Consider the following 20,008-nt stretch of genomic DNA (forward strand, 5'->3'; position numbering starts at 1 on the left):
AAAACTGAAAATGCAAATCTGTGGGTTCCGAACTGCAACTATGCAGAGGTCGACTGTTGTATTAAATTGTAATACTACTAATACCGCTAGATGACAGACATATGTTAGTTGCTGTTTCTTAGTTTAAGACTTAAACTGCCTTAAACAAGAGTAGGCCAATTTTCCTCCCTTGAGAATATGCAGGGCAAACAGTACTTTGACATAAAATTTGAAGTTAATTGATTTTTTTTCGGGGGGAAAAAAAAAGAGTTCTTTCTCTTGATGTTATTTTCTTGTTCAGCAGTTTTGTGCCGTCCTTGAATGGTCAATTTCTATGCAAAATTGCCCTTTTCACTGGGAGAAAAGATGCCTTATTTTTATGACATGAGTGCATTTTTCTGCAGGTTGGGGCATGCATGGTCCGATGTGGCCCCCAGGAACACTGCTGAAAAATTTGCATTTGAGTTGCCCATATTTGCACGACTGTCGGACATTTCTGCACAATATATACGAACATAGGCACATCTGGCATTTATGTATTACTGAGCCAAAAATACTAATGTACATTTAGGTACTACAAGGAGGCTACTGCTGCATGACAACTGTTGTCCGCAATTAAATGAGTCTTCAGAAGTAAAGAGGAGGAGGAGAGACGCTGAGTCCATTTGATAGCAAGAAGTCAGTGTGGTTGGTTGTGTTTTGCTCGTCAATCAGTCGGAGCTGCAAGTGAGCGTCTCTCTCTCTCTCTCTCTCTCTCTCTCTCTCTCTCTCTCTCTCTCTCTCTCTCTCTCTCTCTCTCTCTCTCTCTCTCTCTCTCTCTCTCTCTCTCTCTCTCTCTCTCGCTGTTCCCCTCCTTCCCTCTCTCGCTCGCTCCTACCGACCGCGTACATCAAGGCGAAAGAGGAGCACTCATTCCACCACACAGCAGTCCTCCATGGCTATGTGCAACGGAGACAGCAAGGTCGGTGGAACCGGTATCAGCAGCCGTCGCTGCTATGACATAACTTGCTCTCGTGTGGTGGTTTCACGTTGCCATCTCTTTCACCTTTCACTACGGCCTGCGTTGATTTGCGTGGAAAGTTGTTAGAGCGTGTTTGTTAACATTGACCACCGGGGGAAGGAATGTGCACGGGCGCCCCGTGCCTGTTGCCGCTTTACGTGAACGTGTCACTCCCAGTCGCTAATGTCGAGGGTCGTCAATTAACTAAGGTTAAGCACACATGAATATTCGACAACGTTGTCCTCTAATACCTCTAGTTTGGTGTAAGGCTGGACCCTCACCAGCTGAAGATACCGCGTGGGTTTAGCATAGCTCCGCTAACTTAGCTCAGCTCCTTCCAGTACGTGCTAACATGCTATGCTCGTTACTGTTTATTTTGACTGTCCACTAGGATGGGACACTGTCATAATTTGTTACCTTGAGTAGCTAAATTGATAAAATAGTACGTTTACTTTTGATTGCTCACGAGAAAGCATTGCTACCCGTCCATTGATGGTGAAACTTAACGTTTGGCTAGCTAATTTATGTCGTACGAGCACTCGCTGTCACAAACTTGGAGCAATAATAACGTCAAATCTTGACAGTTTGCTAACATCGTTTGCGGGCTTGAGTGTGGTAAATACCTCTTTAGTGCCACAATATTATTAATAATCTATGTATCCCCCCGCTACAAGTGTTATTGACAGTGGTAATATTTTGAGGGGCACTTCACTGATGTGAGAGAACCGAGCGTAGTATAAACCACGTGGGTTTATGTTGCCTCCCTCTTCATTTTTCATAATCGAATTGCATGTCAGATTTTATTTATACAGATTAATCGACCCGTGCATCTCATTAGGAGTTATCTGGCAAAACTGTGTTTTATGAAATTGTCATAAACATTGACATTTATGAGCCTTTTTTTTCTCTCTTTTTAATATGTATGTTGTCCTTTGTTGTCTTGATGACTTGTATCTAGCCATAGTTGTTGACAGTCATGGAATAAAGACATGTTCCTGACTTCTGCCACTATAAAAATGTAACCCCCCTAACCCGGTGTTGAGTAAATATTGGGACCAATACACATATGAGGAATAAGCATTTGTTTACTTGGTCAGAATTATGCTGTTCTGGTGGTTGGAAGTGATTCTAAGATTTAAACTGCATGCAAGCAAGACCAACTACTAAATACAGTAATTTTGCTGGGAATTTATTTGGTGAATCTTTAACTTGAAATATGAAACACTGTTGGGCAAAGTGTTGAAATATTTTAAAATCTTGACCAAAGTATTCCATAAATGCATATTTGCCTAAGTGACATCCTCTTGCTCATGTGATTCTCTCTCTTGCTTGTTTCACCATGTTTACTAAGACCTTGTCAGTCACATGCCATTGATAAGGACAAGCTTAACATAATCAAATTACTCTGGTAAGCGTAGAGGGTAGAAATGGATCGGAGTTAAATCAAGGAGTGAGTTACCAATAATTAAGATTTATATTTTATAGGCAAACATGTGACTTTGTGACTGTGACTCTCAGCTGCAGATTGGCAGCGTGGAGCAGAATGGGTCACATGAGGGAGCCGTGGCCATCCTGGATGCTGGTGCCCAGTATGGCAAAGTCATTGACAGACGTGTGCGTGAGCTTTGTGTGCGCTCAGAGATCCTGCCATTGGAGACACCGGCCTTTGCGATTAGAGAACAAGGTTACAGGTAAATATATTAAGAATTTTGTATCTGTCTGACGGACACTGTTGTTTTCTTGTTAATCAGTTGGTAACTGATTTCTTACTGGGTCAAATTGCTACTGCTCTTATAATCTTTATTGTTCAGGCAATGGTTTGAGTAGAATTCAACAACAGACTAACTTTAGCTTTTGGGATATATCATTATAAAGCCACAACATGCCAAAGAAAAAGTAAGTCACACACCCGGAATTAAATATTTGTTTGATAAACCAACAATAGGTGCCGGGGTGTACGTACTGCGTTGTTGTGTGACTTTAGTAAGATTTTGAATTGTGCAACTTCCAGGGCAATCTGCTTTTAGGGTTTCAGTGTAATACTGTTCTTCTGCCACTCTTATGTGTGCTAATGTCCCTTTTCTTGTAGGGCAATCATCATTTCAGGGGGCCCTGCTTCTGTGTATGCAGAGGATGCACCATGGTTTGACCCTGCAATATTCACTATAGGAAAGCCTGTCCTGGGGATTTGCTATGGAATGCAGGTACATGCAGTACAAATCCTATGTTTAGCTGCAAGTATTACCTTAAAAAAAAAAAAAAAAAAAAAAACCTTAGCTCTGCAAGTATCACCATCATTACCAACATCAAGTAGTTCCAACTAATAATGGGGAAATGAAGCTTAAAATTAATACTAAATAATGATTCAATTAAAATGAGATCATATTTTCTATATAGCTATAAAAATAAAAAAGTGAACAGAATTGTTTAAAAGCATTTCTTAAAGATTAAATGCAAATGCATTGAACTTATAAGTTCTTACTTAAAAGTGAAGTGGCTCAGGCAGCTGTTGTATCACATACCACGAGAGGGAAACTGCATGCAATACCACACAGAGAATCACTGTCTTAAGGCATTTATTTATCCAAGTAAGGAGATGTTCTGTGTATTCACTCAGAGTATCTGAGTAGCTTTCACTTTACCACAATTTCCTGGCTGCTGTTCTGCTCGCATGGCCCAGCTGGGATTTCATCATTTTGCTTCAAGGGCACATTGAAACTAACTGAGGAAGATAAAACCATCATTAGCTCTCTTTTCCCAGGCAGCTTGGAGGTTTAAACCATCATCTCTCTAATCAAAAGCACATTTCTCCATACAGCATGCAGTTATCACATCAAACTAACAAAGTATTTTAACATTATTATCTGTGGTTGATTTTCAGATGATGAACAAAGTTTTTGGTGGAACAGTTCACAAAAAATGTGTGAGGGAAGATGGGGTGTTCAGTATTGGAGTGGACAACACTTGCTCACTGTTCAGGTACTCGTTCTTTTCCCTTTATAAGACAGTAAGTGATACGGTGGTGCAGGAGGTGTCCAAACCTTTAAATACAGAGGGGGAAGCTTTGACATTCCTAATGTTGAAATTAACAAAAAAATAAATTCCCCCAGTAAAAATGTAAATAGGTAAAACATGTTTTGTGTATTAAACCCATTTGTTTAAAATAAATAAATAAATAAATAAATAAAATAAAACCAGACAAAAAAATAGCTGAGTAAAGCAAAAAGTGAAAAATTTTGGGGTTGTCAGTAGCCCTGTTATCCCACTCGAATGGATCCCTCCAGAACAGAGCAGTAGGTAAATGACATGCAAAGGTGACAGACTAAGTCTGTACTTGTCTGTGTGTATGTTATCAGAGGGCTTCAGAAAGAGGAGGTGGTTCTTCTGACTCATGGAGACAGTGTGGATAAAGTCGCTGATGGCTTTAAAGTGGTGGCCCAATCAGGAAACATCATTGCAGGTGAATGTTGACTTCAACTAGATTTGATTTAATTTATACAAATGCTTTTTGTTTTAAATGACGAGGGAAATGCCACAATAAAGAATGGGCAAATATTAATTGCAGTGCTTTATGAAATATTTTATGACAGCTTTTACTAATAGCCTCTCCATGTTTACTGGTTACTAGGTATTTCTAATGAGCAGAAGAAGCTGTACGGTACTCAGTTTCACCCCGAGGTTGACCTGACAGAGCGTGGCATGGAGATGCTTCGCAACTTCGTCTTTGAGATTGCAGGATGCACAAGTAACTTTACTGTCCAGAACCGCCAGCAAGCCTGCATCAGTGACATCAGAGAAAAAGTCGGCACGTCCAAAGTGTTGGTGAGCATAACATTGAAACAAGACACAGGGAAGTAGTGACCACACCAGTCAAGGCAATTAAACAATCAAATGAAACAGGTCTGTCTGAAAAGTGCCTATAGACTTCCTAAGTGCCTTTATGAACTAGGCTTCTTCTCAGGAGGGTGTGGAGATAAGTCTTTCATTTAGTGGCAAGTGAACCCATGTTGCCTGCACCAAAGTCAGACGAGTGTGCTATCATGACACCATCAGTGCCTTGGCGGCTTGTTATATTTCATAAAATTCAAGTACATTTTAATGTTTGTCTAACTGGCACATCTTTGATCTTATAAGGCATGTCTCTTGTTTCTTGACTGCAGTTGGGTAACCTGAAAAAATGCGATTGCTTGCAAAAAAAAAAAAGATTGAACATTAGTTGCCTGCATTTCAATCATGTTTATCAACATGAGCATTGCACAAAATATATTCAGTTTGATACTGTCGCCCGTCATATAGCCGTGTAATTCATGGTACATCTCATATTTGTGGAATTTCTTTGGTGTAGTGTGCCATGACAATCTTGTTAAGTAAAATACAATCCCAGTCTCAATACAGGCTAAGAAAGACTGTACTGAAGAAGGAGATGTAGTGTTTGATGGCGGCAAGACTTTTTCCTATCTCTGGTGATTTGGTTTGCAATAATTGCCTTAGGTGCTGTTGAGCGGTGGCGTCGACTCCACTGTGTGCACTGCCCTCCTCAACAAAGCTTTGAACCAGGACCAAGTGATTGCGGTTCACATTGACAATGGCTTCATGAGGAAGAGGGAGAGCCAGAGTGTCGAGGAGGCACTCACCAAATTAGGCATCAAACTTAAAGGTGCGTGTGGTCTGAATGATGGAATATGTTTTTTGTTAGCCTCGTGTCAAGTGTCTAATCAATGCTGTGTGATCTTTACATAACCAAATAAATGTTTTGATTTTCCACCTTTGCCAACTTTTCAGTGGTGAATGCCTCACACACTTTCTACAATGGGACAACAACACTTCCCATCTCAGAGGAGGACAGAACACCTCGGAAACGGATCAGTAAAACTTTGAATATGACCACCAACCCTGAAGAGAAAAGAAAAATAATTGGGGATACTTTTGTCAAGGTACATCTTTAAGTTAATGTATTTTACATTTACATACTTCTATTTTGAGATTACCAACCTAATTTACACAATCACGTGTATGCCAGCTTGCTTTTACTTTTTGTTTGATACTTGGGTGACATTTTGTGGATTGTTTTTGTTTTTCAGGTGGCAAATGAGGTGATAGGAGAGATGAATCTAAAACCAGAAGAGGTTCTCTTAGCCCAGGGCACCCTGAGACCTGATCTCATAGAAAGTGCCTCTCATCTTGCCAGCGGGAAGGCAGAGGTCATCAAAACACACCACAATGACACCGAGCTCATCCGCAAACTCAGAGATGAGGTACTTCAGAGGCAGAAATTATGTAGCAATAATTCTGTTAATATGTGTGCGCATATAGCCTGTCTCTATGTACGTATAGTTAGTTAAGAAGGAGAAAGTGATGTGTCACTACAGTGGAGACTTTGCCAATTCATGACCAGTGTTCCCTTGACCCCGATTAACTTTGCCAGCTAAAATAGGTTCATACTGTGACAAAACTTTCTTTTTGTATTGCTCAGCCTTTTTTTAAAAAAAAAAATATATAACAGAACTGCCAACCTAAACATGTTTGCTTTTGTAAAAATGCTGAATGGTCTGGTTTGTGATCCTGCAGGGAAAAGTAATCGAACCGTTGAAAGATTTCCATAAAGATGAGGTTCGAGCCCTTGGGAGAGAATTGGGCCTACCAGAGGAGATAGTCTCGCGACACCCTTTCCCCGGCAAGTACATAAACGCACATAAAACACACCTACTGAATGTTTTTTTTTTTTTTTAAAAGTCCTGACATAGTTTTTCCAGATCAGTACGCATTAAAACACTTCTATTTTATTATGGATTTTTTTTCTCTATTTGATTCTTATTCATGGCCTCCAAGTGTTTTCATGCAAATATGTACAATAATTACGATTTTCTGTGTTACCGGAGGTTTATTGTCTTGCGTCCAAAATCACCTTATGTCACCATGACCAAACTTCATCACAATTGCAATTTGCATGAACAAGCCATTCATAAAATTACTGATATCTCATTTTTTAAAATTTTATTTGCAAGGCTAGGTTTGGTCAATTCACAACTGTAGCTAATTCTTTTTCCTTCACACACAGGTCCCGGCCTGTCTATCAGAGTCATCTGTGCAGAGGAGCCATACATCTGCAAAGACTTTGCTGAAACCAACAATATCCTCAAAATTGTTACAGACTTTTCTGCTAGTGTCAAAAAGGTCAATAGTTTAATCCAATACATTTCCCACCACGACAGAATAGCAAGACCATGAATTAAAAGTTCAGACACGGCATATCTTGTGTAAGCTGTTGAACCCAATGATAGTTTTCAGGAATCTTCTTTCTCTCTCATTTCCAGCCTCATACCTTGCTGCAGAGAGTCAAGTCATGCATATCAGATGAGGAGGAAGAGAAACTCATGCAGATCACCAGCCTTCATTCACTCAATGCCTTCCTGCTGCCCATCAAAACTGTTGGCGTCCAGGTGATCAGTTTACTATTTTTTTGGTCACAGGCAGGTGCTCTACAGTTGAATTTGAACTTATTCATCATCTCTTGTTTAGCATTTAGCATTTCAGTAGACATAATCCCCACCCCTCACACACACACACAGACTCAAAGTTCCTCTGATGTTTCTATATTTGGTCTCCTTCCTCCGTCTGGAAGACTTGGAGACGTGTGGTTCACATTTTGTATATCTGAGGGAATGGAAACTGTGTCAAATGTTATAACTTAGTCAAAAACCTTATTATACTGTTCTTAAAAGTGACTTTTAGCATTTGTGAAAGATCTGTTCTTAAGTTTGCCGCTTTTAGAAGACTTTTTTTTTTTTGGGGGGGGGGGGGGGGGGGTTTCCTCATTTCCCTCTTGTTTTCGCACTTAAGTTTTAATTTTAGCCTAAACCTCAAAAGTTTGGTAGAGACAGTAGACAAACATTGTAAAGTTTAACTCCTCATGGATCTTTGTTTACAGATGTCAAGGGATGAGTTTTTTTTTTTTTTTTGAGCGTGGGGGTGAAGGTTTTATTTTTGTATGTTCTTGTTTCCTTACTGAATAAGATATTTTCTCACACAGGGAGATTGCCGCTCTTACAGTTATGTGTGTGGCATCACAAGCAAAGAATCACCTCACTGGGAATCTCTCATGTTCCTGGCCAGACTTATCCCTCGCATGTGCCATAGCATCAATAGGTAACACACAAAGTAACTATAGATGTATTTGATTAGCATTCTATGATAAGTGGAAAATTCATACCTATACCATGTTTTTCAATACTCCCTTCCCCTTTCAGAGTTGTCTATGTATTCGGTTCCCATGTGAAGGAGCCACCAATAGACATCACTCCCACTTTCCTGACCACAGGCGTTCTCGGCACCCTCAGACAGGCTGACTTTGTTGCTCATTCTATCCTCAGAGAGTCTGGTGAGTGTTGTGGTTTGAATCAATGTTTCAATCTAGGAAAGATGTCATTTTACACACTCTACTTGAAATGAGTCAGTCGAGAGACTAGGGCTAGGAAATTATTCCAAATTTATACGCGATTACGATTTTGGATTCTCACGGTCATAAAAACATTCTAATGAAAGAAAAACAATATGTTGAACGACGGGATGTTTTTAAGTTCCTCTATTTGCCAAAGCACCATGAATGCAGTTGGTAAAGACCATGTAAAATGCTATTGACATTCTAAGGGTAAATTAGCATGGATTTACGGGTGTGATATTGCTTCAATTAACCAACACATAGAGAAAGCCAATACCGTACTTGTAGGCATGAATTCTTTCTAATTTGTGAAAATGAATTATATCAATAAAGCTCAATTGCAACTTGCTTTCAATATTTTTTTTATTGCTATTTTTCCCCAAACTTATTTTTACTTACTTTTTTGTTCTTTCAAGTCACACGCACAGATGCATTTTCAACAATGCAAGGAATTTTTTGTAGCAACACACATTTCCACTTGATATGGCACAAAACATGACAGCCAGGGTCCCAAGTTCATAAAAGTCAAACTAAATTGGATGAAAATGCTTGAATTGCTCATGTTTTATCATATTGTACCTGACAATGAAAGTGTTCAAGGGTGAAGGGATGAGCAGGCATGGGGGTTGACGGTAGATTGCAGTAGTTGAATAAATGCAAAGTTTTGAAATCAGCAATTAATTGATTTTCATAATACTGGTTTTATTATCAATCAAAATAATTGTATTTTTTCCATAATTGCCCAGCCGCACAAACTATTCTAAATAGTGAAGCATGTGCAATACAACCTGAAGAATGTGTGGGAAGACACACAAGTTTGCCTTTGAGAAGGCACACAACTTGACTTGCTGCATATTTGCATCCACAAGGGGAATGTCTCATAGCTAGAAGAAAACGAACTGTAAAACCACTACTACTTCTCCTCTCAGGATACTCGGGAAAGATCAGCCAGATGCCGGTCATCCTTACCCCTCTGCACTTTGATCGTGACCCACTGCAAAAGCAGCCATCCTGCCGACGCTCTGTCGTGGTCCGCACGTTTATCACCAGCGACTTCATGACTGGCATCCCTGCCACGCCGGGGAACCAAATCCCTGAGGAGGTATGGCAAGGTTCACGGTTCCGGAAATTGTCTTAATAAATAGCAGTGGGTTTAACGCGCATGGAGCAGCAACACCTCAAGCCTCACGTCCGTATGACTGGAATTCAAAGTTGGAGGGCGCTATTCAGCAGTTTTTCATTTATTTTTTAAAATATGGTATTGGTGCAGACTATGTAAAATGCATATCTGATCTCACAGCACTGTCTTTTCCTCCCCAGGTGGTGCTGAAGATGGTCAACGAGATCAGAAAGATCCCAGGTATCTCTAGAGTCATGTATGACTTGACCTCCAAGCCACCTGGCACCACAGAGTGGGAATAAAAAAAAAAAAAAAAAGAGAAACAACATGAAAGTGATAGTAGACAGACACAAACACACACATCCATGTATACGCAAACACACACAGAAGTTATCAGAGAAGGCCAGGGAACTCGTTCCAACCTTTCATCTCCCCCGTACACCCCTTCTCCCCCTTTTCGTCAACATTCCCATGGACAACAGACCAGGTTGTGATTGGCGTTTTTTATGCCCTTGTCTTAATTTTGGCGACAGGGATCGATTATAGATCTTTTTTTTCGTCCACGTTAAAAAATTGGTTTTAAAAAAAAAAAAAAAGGTTACCCTCTGTTGTGAGTCAGTCATCACAATGGAGTGACAGGATGCTGTGAACATTCAAGACTGTGGACTTGAGGTGCATCGCGTGGTGAACTCAGAAAACTAATGTCTTGAGAAGAGTAGAAAGAGGGTTTGTTCATCCACGTGCCCTGCCGCATCGTTCAAAGTTGTCTAACTAATTGGTCTGAATATGTTCATCCACTTATTTTCACCTACCTGTATACTGCTCTGAGGACGGTTGCCTGTCTGAAGTGGATCTGAACTGACAACCCTGTGTGACCAATTACCATTGTGTAAGCCGCTCTCTTTTGCCAAAAGTAGATGCTGTTGTCCTTGGTGCCCCCTAATGGTCATTATGGAGAACTGTTAACCTGACTATCATAGCAAGTGTGAAGCTGTGCAGGAGGCCAAACTTTTGGGTAACTTTGTTATGTGCCTGTTTTTTTCTTTTCGTTTTCCTTTCTCTAATGTGACCAGTTCTGGACTGATATTTCCAGAATATAGTATAACGCTTTTCATTATGCTGCATTACGTATGCTTTTTAAACAATAATTGCAGAGCTCATTATACTTAATCATTTATAGATTGCGGTTGTCTTTTGTTGCTGCTCTTGTGTCGAACAAGAGTGCGTCTTTGCACATTTGTTGCTTTTTGAACGTAAAGCCTCCAAGCTTTATCAACAGAACCCAGTCATGGGAGGTGTGGCCATATCAAATGCTTCACTTTGTTGTGTGTTTCCAGCTCCATTTTAAATTTCTATTAGGAATTGACAGCTACTTAAATCTTGCCGTCTAAATGTCACACGCGGCTCAGGTTTAACTGAGTTGGAACAAAAAGTCATGGTCAAGCGGTTTGTGCCTCTAATTTTAATGGCAATGTTACCCTAATGCAAATAGTTTGACACAATTAAGTGTTTCTTTCTGTCTCTCATCCGCCTTCTGATGTATTTTTGTCAAATTCCTCCATGGGGGAAAAGTAGCTTGATATCTTAAACTTAATTTTGTAGTTGAATTAAATTGCAATATTCACATTAAGTTATGCAATTGTGTGTCTCATGGCTATATTTTGATGTCATCTTGCTCATTCTTTTTTGGTAATGTGCCTCAAACCAAGCTACTGCATGCAGTTTCAACAACAAATGAAATTTATACAAAAACTGAGCTTTAATAAAGATCTCCATGTTCAAACCTCTCACTTCAGCACCATCCTCTGTCCAGTATGTGGCACCATATAACTACCGATCATTCGATTGATTGCTATCTATTGCTATCTGTCTGTCCCTTTCTCTATAGCCTGGTGTGATATTGGTGACTTAGTTTTGGTATTTTTGGTTAAACTGACACTGACACACCTTTTTGGCACAGCATCTCAAAGGAAAGATACAGTTGCACATTTTTAATGCATGAAAAATTCTGAAAGGGAAGCTCTTGCTGATTCAAGTTAATCATCCATCTTCATTAAGGTTCAGAATGTGCTGAAGCCTATCCCTGGTAACTTTGGGAGAGAATAATACACTCTCAATTGGTATGATTGGACATGCAGCCATTCACATTAACATACTGGACGAATTGAAGCAGTTATTCTCGCAGTGTGGTACAAGTGATGTATGGGCTCCCTCTAGTGGAACGGGCTGATAAACATGTTGAATATGCAATGTATTTTCGTTTAATTATTAAATATAGTTTTATTCTTATGTTTAAACAGTGTTAACATTGAAGATTTTAAATGTTATAGCATTGCACAATATTGTATTATATTATCTTGGATAGTCAAGTACTTTTTTGGAAGGTTTAAAATGCCTGATTTAGTCTTCAATTAACCCAGTGTAGGATTTTGGATTGTGGTAAGAATCTCAAGGTAGTTATTTGTCATAGATTAAGGTTTTTTTTGTATGCCTCCCCACACACACGCACACACATCCATAATGTCAATAAATTGAGGTCTGTGTTGCATAAGGAAAGTGTTTCTGTGTGTTGTGGGTAACAGGTGTTTATTTTCCCCTGGTGACTGAGCTGCAAGAGCAGGCAAGTTGTCAGCCACCACAACACGCCTTCAAACTCAGGGGACACTGGTTGATATTGAAACTGTATCTTCACTCTGATGTTGTGTACAGATATCATATTACCACATGCGGCCAATTAACGTCAGCCTTATGTGCGGCTCACTTGTGTGTCGCCTGATGTGTCTCCCCTTAATACAGTATAGATCCTTTTTGATAATAGAGGTATAATATATAGAAGTTTTCATTGAATATATAAAAGACCCACTATCCTACCCCAACAACAAAGAGTTTGAAGCAAACAATTAGTTTTTTCCAGCGCAAAGGGCTATCATGCATAAAAATTACCATTCAAGGATGGCACAAATTGCACAACAAGAAACCAACATTCAGTGTAAGAACTTGTTTTGTGCATTCTTTCACAAACAGTAACTCCCTCAAAATACCAACAGCATTGAGCTACTATGTCCGTCAAATCTCAGAAAAAATTATTAGACTTACTAAGTTTTGTAGTTTTGGACAATATATATGAAAGATCCAGTGTAAATGCAACTGAGACATATCTGCCATCTAGTGTTGATTGGTGATATTACAACTTGAAACTACAGTCGACCCCTGCAGTTCACCATTGTTTTTCTTTCCCATTTTTTCTTCTTCCCATGCATTTGATTTTGCCCAGTTTTCTTTTGCCTGCATTTCCTTCCATTTTCTGTGAAAAACATTTATATAATGTTTATCAGCATTTTGGGGTGAATTGTTTCAATTTTTTTAAAATAATGAAATAGCCACAGAACGTACCTATAGTTGGCGCCCCAAGATATAACACGATACAAAATATAAGATGGGGGGAAAAATATTTTGACTCACTTTCTTGAATGTAACTTCCATATATCGTTTTTTTCTCTTTCAGATAAACTGAATCTCCAGCTACCACCTGTCACCTCTCCCTGGAGAACCCAAGAAACACCTGATGCACCTTCCTGGCTGCTTTCCTCAATGTCCTGACACAACAAAGCTCACATGATTTGTTTGCACTGCCTTACCATGGAACCTTGTCGCATTTTGCTCGGATTAAGCGTCATTTTCTACTTTTATGCCTCTGTTTCTGCAGAGGCCTCTTGCAAGCTGAAGGCCAGGTTCAAGCTGAGTGGCTACAAGGATGTGGAGAAAAAGAAGGTCATCATTGGCGGGATGTTTCCTGTCCATATGAGAGTTGCTTCCAGCGCTGGCAGCACTTCACAACTGCCTGTGTCCTCTGGATGTGAAGGGTGAGTCAACTTGTTTACATGACGGTTCAGTTTGTTTAAATAAAAAGTATATCGTGTTCGAGGAAATTGTGTGTGTATGATTGGCCAAACTAAAATATGCTAATTGTTTCAAGCTCTTCAATTACTCCTGAGAAATAAAAGGGTAACACCTCAGGGATCAATTAGGCCAAATCGCTAAAATGATTTGCGCTCAGTAGCCGTAATAAGAATGAAATTAAATATTTATAAAATCTTGTTTGGGTAATCAGCATTGGATTATTATCAATTTCAAGGCTTCTAAACTATTGTATAAACATTTCTGAAGGGGGAACAACCTAGTGAAATATCATTTGAGCTTCATTCTCCCATCACACGCTAGAATGAATTACCGAACTTTCCGCTGGACCCAGACCATGCTGTTTGCCATCAATGAAATAAACAACATGGATGAGCTGCTGCCCAACACCGACCTGGGCTACGTCATCTATGACTCCTGCTTCACCATTTCCAAGGCCGTGGAGGGCACCCTTACATATTTAACTGGCCAAGAGGAGGCCGTGCCGAACTACCGCTGTGGCACGGGCCCCCCCTTAGCTGCTCTTGTTGGGGCGGGAGGCTCGGACCTGTCCATCGCCACAGCCAGGATCCTCGGACTCTACCATTTTCCACAGGTAAATAACTATATGACAGCAGCATGGAATAATTTATTATAATTATAATAATAATTATAATTTTCAGAGCACAATAATTTATTGAATGATTTGTTTGCATTTGGACTAAATTGGAAATGATGTGTTTGAGGTTCAAACTGTCATCATTAATTCATGAGCCAAATAACTGTTTTGTGTATCGCCCTAAGGCTAAAAAGAGGTCACTGAACTGAAGGTTCATGGGATGTAGTTTCTCCAAAACCTTGGTGAATATCTGGATTTTACAACTTCGTCTTCGTTCAACTATTCTTTAGGTCAGCTACTCCTCATCCTCCTCAGCCCTGAACAGCTGGTTTCAGTTCCCGACCTTCCTGAGGACCATTCCCAGCGACAAGCACCAGTCGGACGCCATGGCCCGGCTGGTGCTGCACTTTGGTTGGACTTGGGTCGGAATCATAGCGGCAGACGATGACTATGGCAAGTACGGAATCAAAGACTTCAAAGAGCAGGTAGAAGATGCCGGCGTCTGTATCTCCTTCTCTGAAACTCTGCCTAAGGTATGTGATTTGTGATATTGTGCTTAATATGTGATTTTGTCCACCTTTGGTTTCTTGTCATTTGTCTCACTTTGTGTTTCTCTAAAAATGACTTCTACAGGTGAATTCTCCTGAAGACATCCATCGGATCGTCCAAACCATTATTGAGTCCACGGCAAAGATCGTTGTCATCTTTTCCTCGGACGTAGACCTCAGTCCTCTGGTGCTTGAGCTGATCCGGCAAAACGTCACCAATCGTACTTGGATCGCCAGTGAGGCCTGGGTCACTTCAGCCCTTATCAATCAACCTGGAGTAAGAGCCGAAAGTTGTCAAGCCACCGTTATCACCATTTTGACATGCGCTCAACTATTTGTGCGCAGGTGAGCTCTGTGCTAGGCGGCACGATTGGCTTTGGGGTGAAGAGGGCCGACATTCCTGGTCTTCGGCGACATTTACTGAATCTGGATCCTTATGCCGATCCTCTCACTGAGGAATTTTGGGAGACGGTCAGTGTAATACCGTAACTGAGCTTAGTGTCAATCTGATACTTTGTTGCAATGTTGTCGTTGTTTAGCTTTCTGTACTTTAACTTGAAATGTGTCTTACAGCTGTTCAACTGCACGTTAGACTACGGCAAAGCTTTAAGAGACTCCAAAGAAAGGGCCACGGTGTTCAACGGGACAATGTCGAAGGCTTTTCCCGCCGGTTTGTGTACTGGCAGTGAGTCATTAGCTCAGCTCAACAACACCTACTCTGACATTTCTCAGCTCCGAATCACCTACAGGTGACTTCACACTCTAGCTTCTTGAGTTAAAGACTCATTACCCAGTCCCCTATCAAATGTAGGTTTTGTCCATTGTAGTCCTGTTATTATTATGGAGTTGTCATGGTAGGCTGCAATGTCTTGCCACAGTGTATACAAAGCGGTGTATGCCGTTGCCCATGCTCTGCACAATCTGGAGCACTGCGAGCCGGGACACGGGCCGTTCATTGGGATCGGCTGTGCTGATATCACCAAGTTTGAGCCGTGGCAGGTACGTGACTTTCTGTGTTGTCCAATCAATCCTTTATACAGGCCAAACTTGGCAGATAACTGGTATTGTTCTTTCTCTCCAATCCATTTTTTGCTTTGCCATGTTTGTGTTTGAGAGAGGTGGCCACTTGTGTGTGTTTGATTGAAATCTGACATTTGTTTATAGCTGATGTACTACTTGAAGAATGTGCGCTTCAAAGTGCCACACACAGATGAGGAGGTCTACTTTGACGGTAGAGATGTGGAGGGATATTACGACATCATCAATTGGGGACTCGACAGTAACGGGGGAATATTATATGTGACTGTGGGGCAATACAATGCTTCCTTGGCCCCAGAGGAGAGGATGACCATTCAGAATGATTCCATTGTATGGAACAATGAAGCATTGGAGGTCAGTTGCACACTGTTCACAATTGACTTATTTTCAATTTTTAGGCCAGGAAATGTTATGCAACTGCATCTGTGCTTTTCAGCCACCTCGGTCAGTGTGCAGTGAGAATTGCAAGCCCGGCACGAGGAAAGGGATCCGACAGGGAGAGCCGGTCTGCTGCTTCGACTGCATCCCGTGTGCCGATGGCGAAATTAGCAACATGACGAGTCTGTATACCATGTCCTCTTGCTCCCCAAAATATAAAATACACAAAACATCTACCTTAACGCAATCTAACTCCAGGCCTTCGTTGGTTCATAAATTTAATTTGATATGCTGTCAAATATGATGACCTCAGTGGCATTTGTGCAAATTAAAATGCATATTTTTTCAAAACCCTTTGCAGCATCTCCTCATTCTTGTTGTGGACAGATGCCCGTGAGTGTGTCCTGTGCGGTGGTGACTACTGGTCCAATGACGCTCACGATGCCTGTGTGCCAAAGATCATCGAGTTCCTGGCTTTTGGAGAGCCACTTGGCATCACTCTTATCGTCATCTCTGCCTTTGGAGCCCTTGTCACCTTTGCTATAGCGGTGAGAATAAGTAATAAAACTTGCAAAGACTGCAGAGCTGCATTAAAAGTGCTGCTTCTGATTTGTAGGTGGTGTTTGTTGTACATTTTGGCACTCCTCTGGTGAAAGCCAACGATGCTCTGCTGAGCTTTTCGCTGCTCTTCTCGCTGATGGTGACCTTCCTCTGCTCCATTGTTTTTCTGGGAGAACCTCAAAATTGGAGCTGCATGACCAGCCAAGTAGCTCTGGCGCTGGGCTTCGCACTGTGTCTTTCCTCGCTTATGGGTAAGACGAGAGAAGTTTTCGAGCCAATTCCAGTACTGTCTCCTGTGTGATAGACTGTTTGTACTCTATTACCTCTATCATTCTACACCAGGCAAAGCAGCGTTGCTAATGCTGAGAGCGCAGGCTATAAAAGCAGCCCGTGCCAAAGCCAAAGCTGCTGCCAAAGCTGCCAAAGCTGCAGCTGAAGCAGCAGCCAACAGTTGCGGCCCTGACGTCATCGCAAGCAACACAACAAACCTGAATAGCCTCGCTGCTCGTGTCAAGCCTGACATCCTCACATTTGCCCACCAGAGGGTGATAGCTGCTGTGGCAACGCTTATTCAGGTAAAAAATAAAACGTGCATCTTTATCTTTGAATTATTTTTATTGTGACCATCCAGATTTTTGTCATCTTGTCTTCCTGCACTGGCCTGCCCATCCCCATCTTACGAGAAAACTGCTATATTGATTGGCACAGAATTCCACCAAGACCTTTCGGAAAACACTGTATTAGCAACTACAGTTAAATAATCAATCATATCTTTGATTTTGTAGTGTCAGCGATATTGACCAAACAACTTTCCATACAGGCTTTAGCTTGTACTGTGTGGCTCATCGTCCTGCCGCCCTATCCCATGAAGAACACTTCAGCTCAGAATATAAAGATTATTCTGGAGTGCAATGAAGGTTCCGTGGTCTTCATCTGTTGTATCTTTGCCTACGATATCCTACTGGCTCTGCTGGCCTTCATTTTCGCTTTTCTGGCTCGAAAACTGGAAGACCACTTCAGGTGGGAGAGGAGTACAGTTCTCAGGTTAAGCAACATAACAGTCATAAAAGTTTGGTTTCATGCAAATGTCTAATGCTGTGTTCCAGTGAGGCCAAGTGTGTGACCTTCGGCATGCTGGTTTTCTTCATCGTGTGGATATCTTTCGTCCCAGCTTACCTCAGCACACGAGGCAAGTTCATGGTGGCCGTGCAAATTTTTGCCATTTTGGCCTCCAGCTTTGGCTTGCTCACCTGCATCTTCTTGCCAAAGTGCTACATTCTCCTGCTCAAACCTGAACGCAACACTGAGGAGATGATGAGACCCCGCGATAAACCACGCGATGGAACCTCAACTGGGACGTCGGCGTCACTCGCTACCTACGCCACTGAGGTCAACTCTACAATCGCATCAACCCCCATTGATGATTAGGTGACAGATAATAGGATGTGGTGTAGCTTGACAGGGTGAGATTCAATATTATATTACATAAAATGATAATTAAGGTCATTAATTCACTTGGCCAATGGAAGTAAAGGTCGCTTTACTTTATCCCCGACTTGGGGCCCAAGACTTTATTTAGTCCCAGTGGTTAATGTATGAACATGTATTTAGCCAATTGCACTCAGGATATCAACACACTGCATTTATTTATATGTAGATTATAAATAGTATCATATTTTGGACTTTTATGTGTACTGCTCAAGCGGCATTACGTAGATACTTTCTGAGAGGCTGTTCAAGTCTGATGTTTTACAAAAACAAAATAAAACTCTAATCTATAACAAATACCCAACATCCTATCATGACTCATGATCATCATTAACTTATTATAGACAAAGTAGAAGTCAATGAAAACAAATTAAAAATATTTAAACCAATGTTAAACTGAAGAAAGCAATACAAGAGCATTTCGACTAATATATTGTATGTGCCCCAGAACAACAGTATCAATTGCCAGGGGCAATATTGGGAAATCAAGAAATTTTAATAGTGAGATGACAATAAGAAGCAGAGGAGAAATTCATTTAAAGTGATTTATGGACGTAAAAGCTGGTGCATTTTAATTTTCATACTGGTGCAATTTTGGTAAACCGCATCTCAGAATCGTACATGTAATTGTATTGTTTTCATAAATATGACAACAGCATGCCCTGAACCCTCTGAATCGAACCCTCCTTATAAACAAACTTTGTGTCAATTTCCTGCATTGACACCAGAAAGTCAGTTTCTGCTTCCACGATGTAGACTTGTGCCTTCCCTACGCTGGATTTAGGAGGAATGAGAGGAGCCACTGAGCAAGTTGGCTGTGTTCACTCCCACAACGGCGCAAACACAGGGCATGTCTACAAAGTTACCGAAGGGAATTAAACTCCACCCATAAAGTGCATTTTGTGCGAGACTTACACTTAGCTTGAAAATAGGGCCCTAAGAGATGCATATATTCCTCATAATAATGTCCTGGATGTTCACCTAGAGTTTTGTTTTACAGTGTGGCACTGCTACAATAGTACGTTTGTGAATTCACGTGTTCATGAGCACCTGCTTTTCCAGGAATCTGTGACGTGTGTCCAATCAAAGTTGTCAGTGTGTACGATCATAAATTCTCCTGGTGACAGAGCGCTGAAAGAATGTGTTTAGAATTTATTGCTCGCTGACAAGCTGGGGCAGCTGCTAAATCATGTTAAAAGGTGCACATATGCGCCATCATGAATGTGCTGCTTGTGTCGTCTCTCTATTATGTAAATGTAGCGCCTACTACGCTTCTTTTAGGGCAATGCATTTGATTGGGCAAGAGGGCTTTATTCATACAAGTGAAATTTTCATGGCAAAAATATGGATATTTTCTATACTGCTTATTCTCATTAGGGTCAAAGCTGGAACCTGTCACAGCTGACATTTGGCAAGAGAATGCCACTATTTAATTTAATCAGAGGGCACTTATAGTCGCCCATTCACACTCATATTGACATTTCTGGGCAATTTAATTAAATTTATTTTTTAATGTCATCTACAATTTATTTTTTGGATCGTGGAACGAAGCAGGAACAACCGGGGAAAATGTACGTAAGCATGAACAGAAAATTCAAGCTCAACACAGAAATTACTTAGTCGAGATCCAAACCAAGAACCTTTGACTCTGATGGCAGGTGCTCATGTCCCATAATGTCCTACTAAATAGGACAGTTAAATATTAGCTGCTGAAGCTTTCTCAAGAAGAAAATGCTAGCAAGAACCCGCAGTAATATATTCACTTCTGTGTTAGCCGAGAGTGGCCATTGCTTCCTAAAATATCACATGCATGCCCAGTTGGGTTCAATACAATTAACTATGAAGGTCAAAGTAACTGATTTGCACGTTTCCTACTGGTGAAGCCGGGCGGTGAACTTTCACACCTTGCTTGGATTGATCTGAATTTGTTCCTCCACTTGTT

The 20,008-nt window shown here is 40.9% G+C and overlaps 2 protein-coding genes across 3 annotated transcripts; both read left to right on the forward strand.

Moving 5' to 3' along the window:
- Positions 1-782: 782 nt before the first annotated feature.
- On the forward strand, positions 783-11,327 carry gmps (guanine monophosphate synthase). Its single transcript, XM_049725467.1, has 16 exons — positions 783-940; positions 2,498-2,670; positions 3,069-3,183; positions 3,861-3,958; positions 4,336-4,439; positions 4,608-4,801; positions 5,471-5,636; positions 5,762-5,913; positions 6,061-6,234; positions 6,548-6,653; positions 7,038-7,153; positions 7,294-7,419; positions 8,010-8,125; positions 8,227-8,357; positions 9,347-9,519; positions 9,738-11,327. The coding sequence occupies exons 1-16, from the start codon at positions 914-916 to the stop codon at positions 9,837-9,839; spliced, it is 2,073 nt and encodes a 690-aa protein (XP_049581424.1). The 5' UTR covers positions 783-913; the 3' UTR covers positions 9,840-11,327.
- Positions 11,328-11,473: 146 nt separating this feature from the next.
- vmn2r1 (vomeronasal 2, receptor 1) lies at positions 11,474-18,423 on the forward strand. Of its 2 annotated transcripts, none has more exons than XM_049725457.2 (14): positions 11,474-13,400; positions 13,759-14,050; positions 14,344-14,586; positions 14,687-14,878; positions 14,947-15,072; positions 15,175-15,350; positions 15,480-15,600; positions 15,766-15,993; positions 16,076-16,199; positions 16,405-16,565; positions 16,634-16,829; positions 16,921-17,153; positions 17,399-17,598; positions 17,685-18,423. In XM_049725457.2, the coding sequence occupies exons 1-14, from the start codon at positions 13,153-13,155 to the stop codon at positions 18,004-18,006; spliced, it is 2,862 nt and encodes a 953-aa protein (XP_049581414.1). In that variant the 5' UTR covers positions 11,474-13,152; the 3' UTR covers positions 18,007-18,423. The 2 variants fall into 2 exon arrangements, with proteins under 2 accessions (XP_049581414.1, XP_068507442.1); XM_068651341.1 differs by having other exon boundaries at positions 13,790-14,050; positions 17,685-18,420.
- Positions 18,424-20,008: the final 1,585 nt, after the last annotated feature.

This window comes from Syngnathus scovelli, chromosome 7 (assembly GCF_024217435.2).
Source record: "Syngnathus scovelli strain Florida chromosome 7, RoL_Ssco_1.2, whole genome shotgun sequence".
Classification (NCBI taxonomy): domain Eukaryota; kingdom Metazoa; phylum Chordata; class Actinopteri; order Syngnathiformes; family Syngnathidae; genus Syngnathus; species Syngnathus scovelli.

Bases quoted from the DNA above. Each gene is read 5' to 3' on its own strand.
- gmps (XM_049725467.1), top strand. From the start codon at position 914: ATGGCTATGTGCAACGGAGACAGCAAG. The intron at 941-2,497 runs GTCGGTGGAACC...TGTGACTCTCAG, and splicing joins TGTGCAACGGAGACAGCAAG to CTGCAGATTGGCAGCGTGGA. The intron at 6,654-7,037 runs GCAAGTACATAA...CTTCACACACAG, and splicing joins CTCGCGACACCCTTTCCCCG to GTCCCGGCCTGTCTATCAGA.
- vmn2r1 (XM_049725457.2), top strand. From the start codon at position 13,153: ATGATTTGTTTGCACTGCCTTACCATGGAACCTTGTCGCATTTTGCTC. The intron at 14,051-14,343 runs GTAAATAACTAT...ACTATTCTTTAG, and splicing joins GACTCTACCATTTTCCACAG to GTCAGCTACTCCTCATCCTC. The intron at 16,566-16,633 runs GTGAGAATAAGT...TCTGATTTGTAG, and splicing joins TTGTCACCTTTGCTATAGCG to GTGGTGTTTGTTGTACATTT.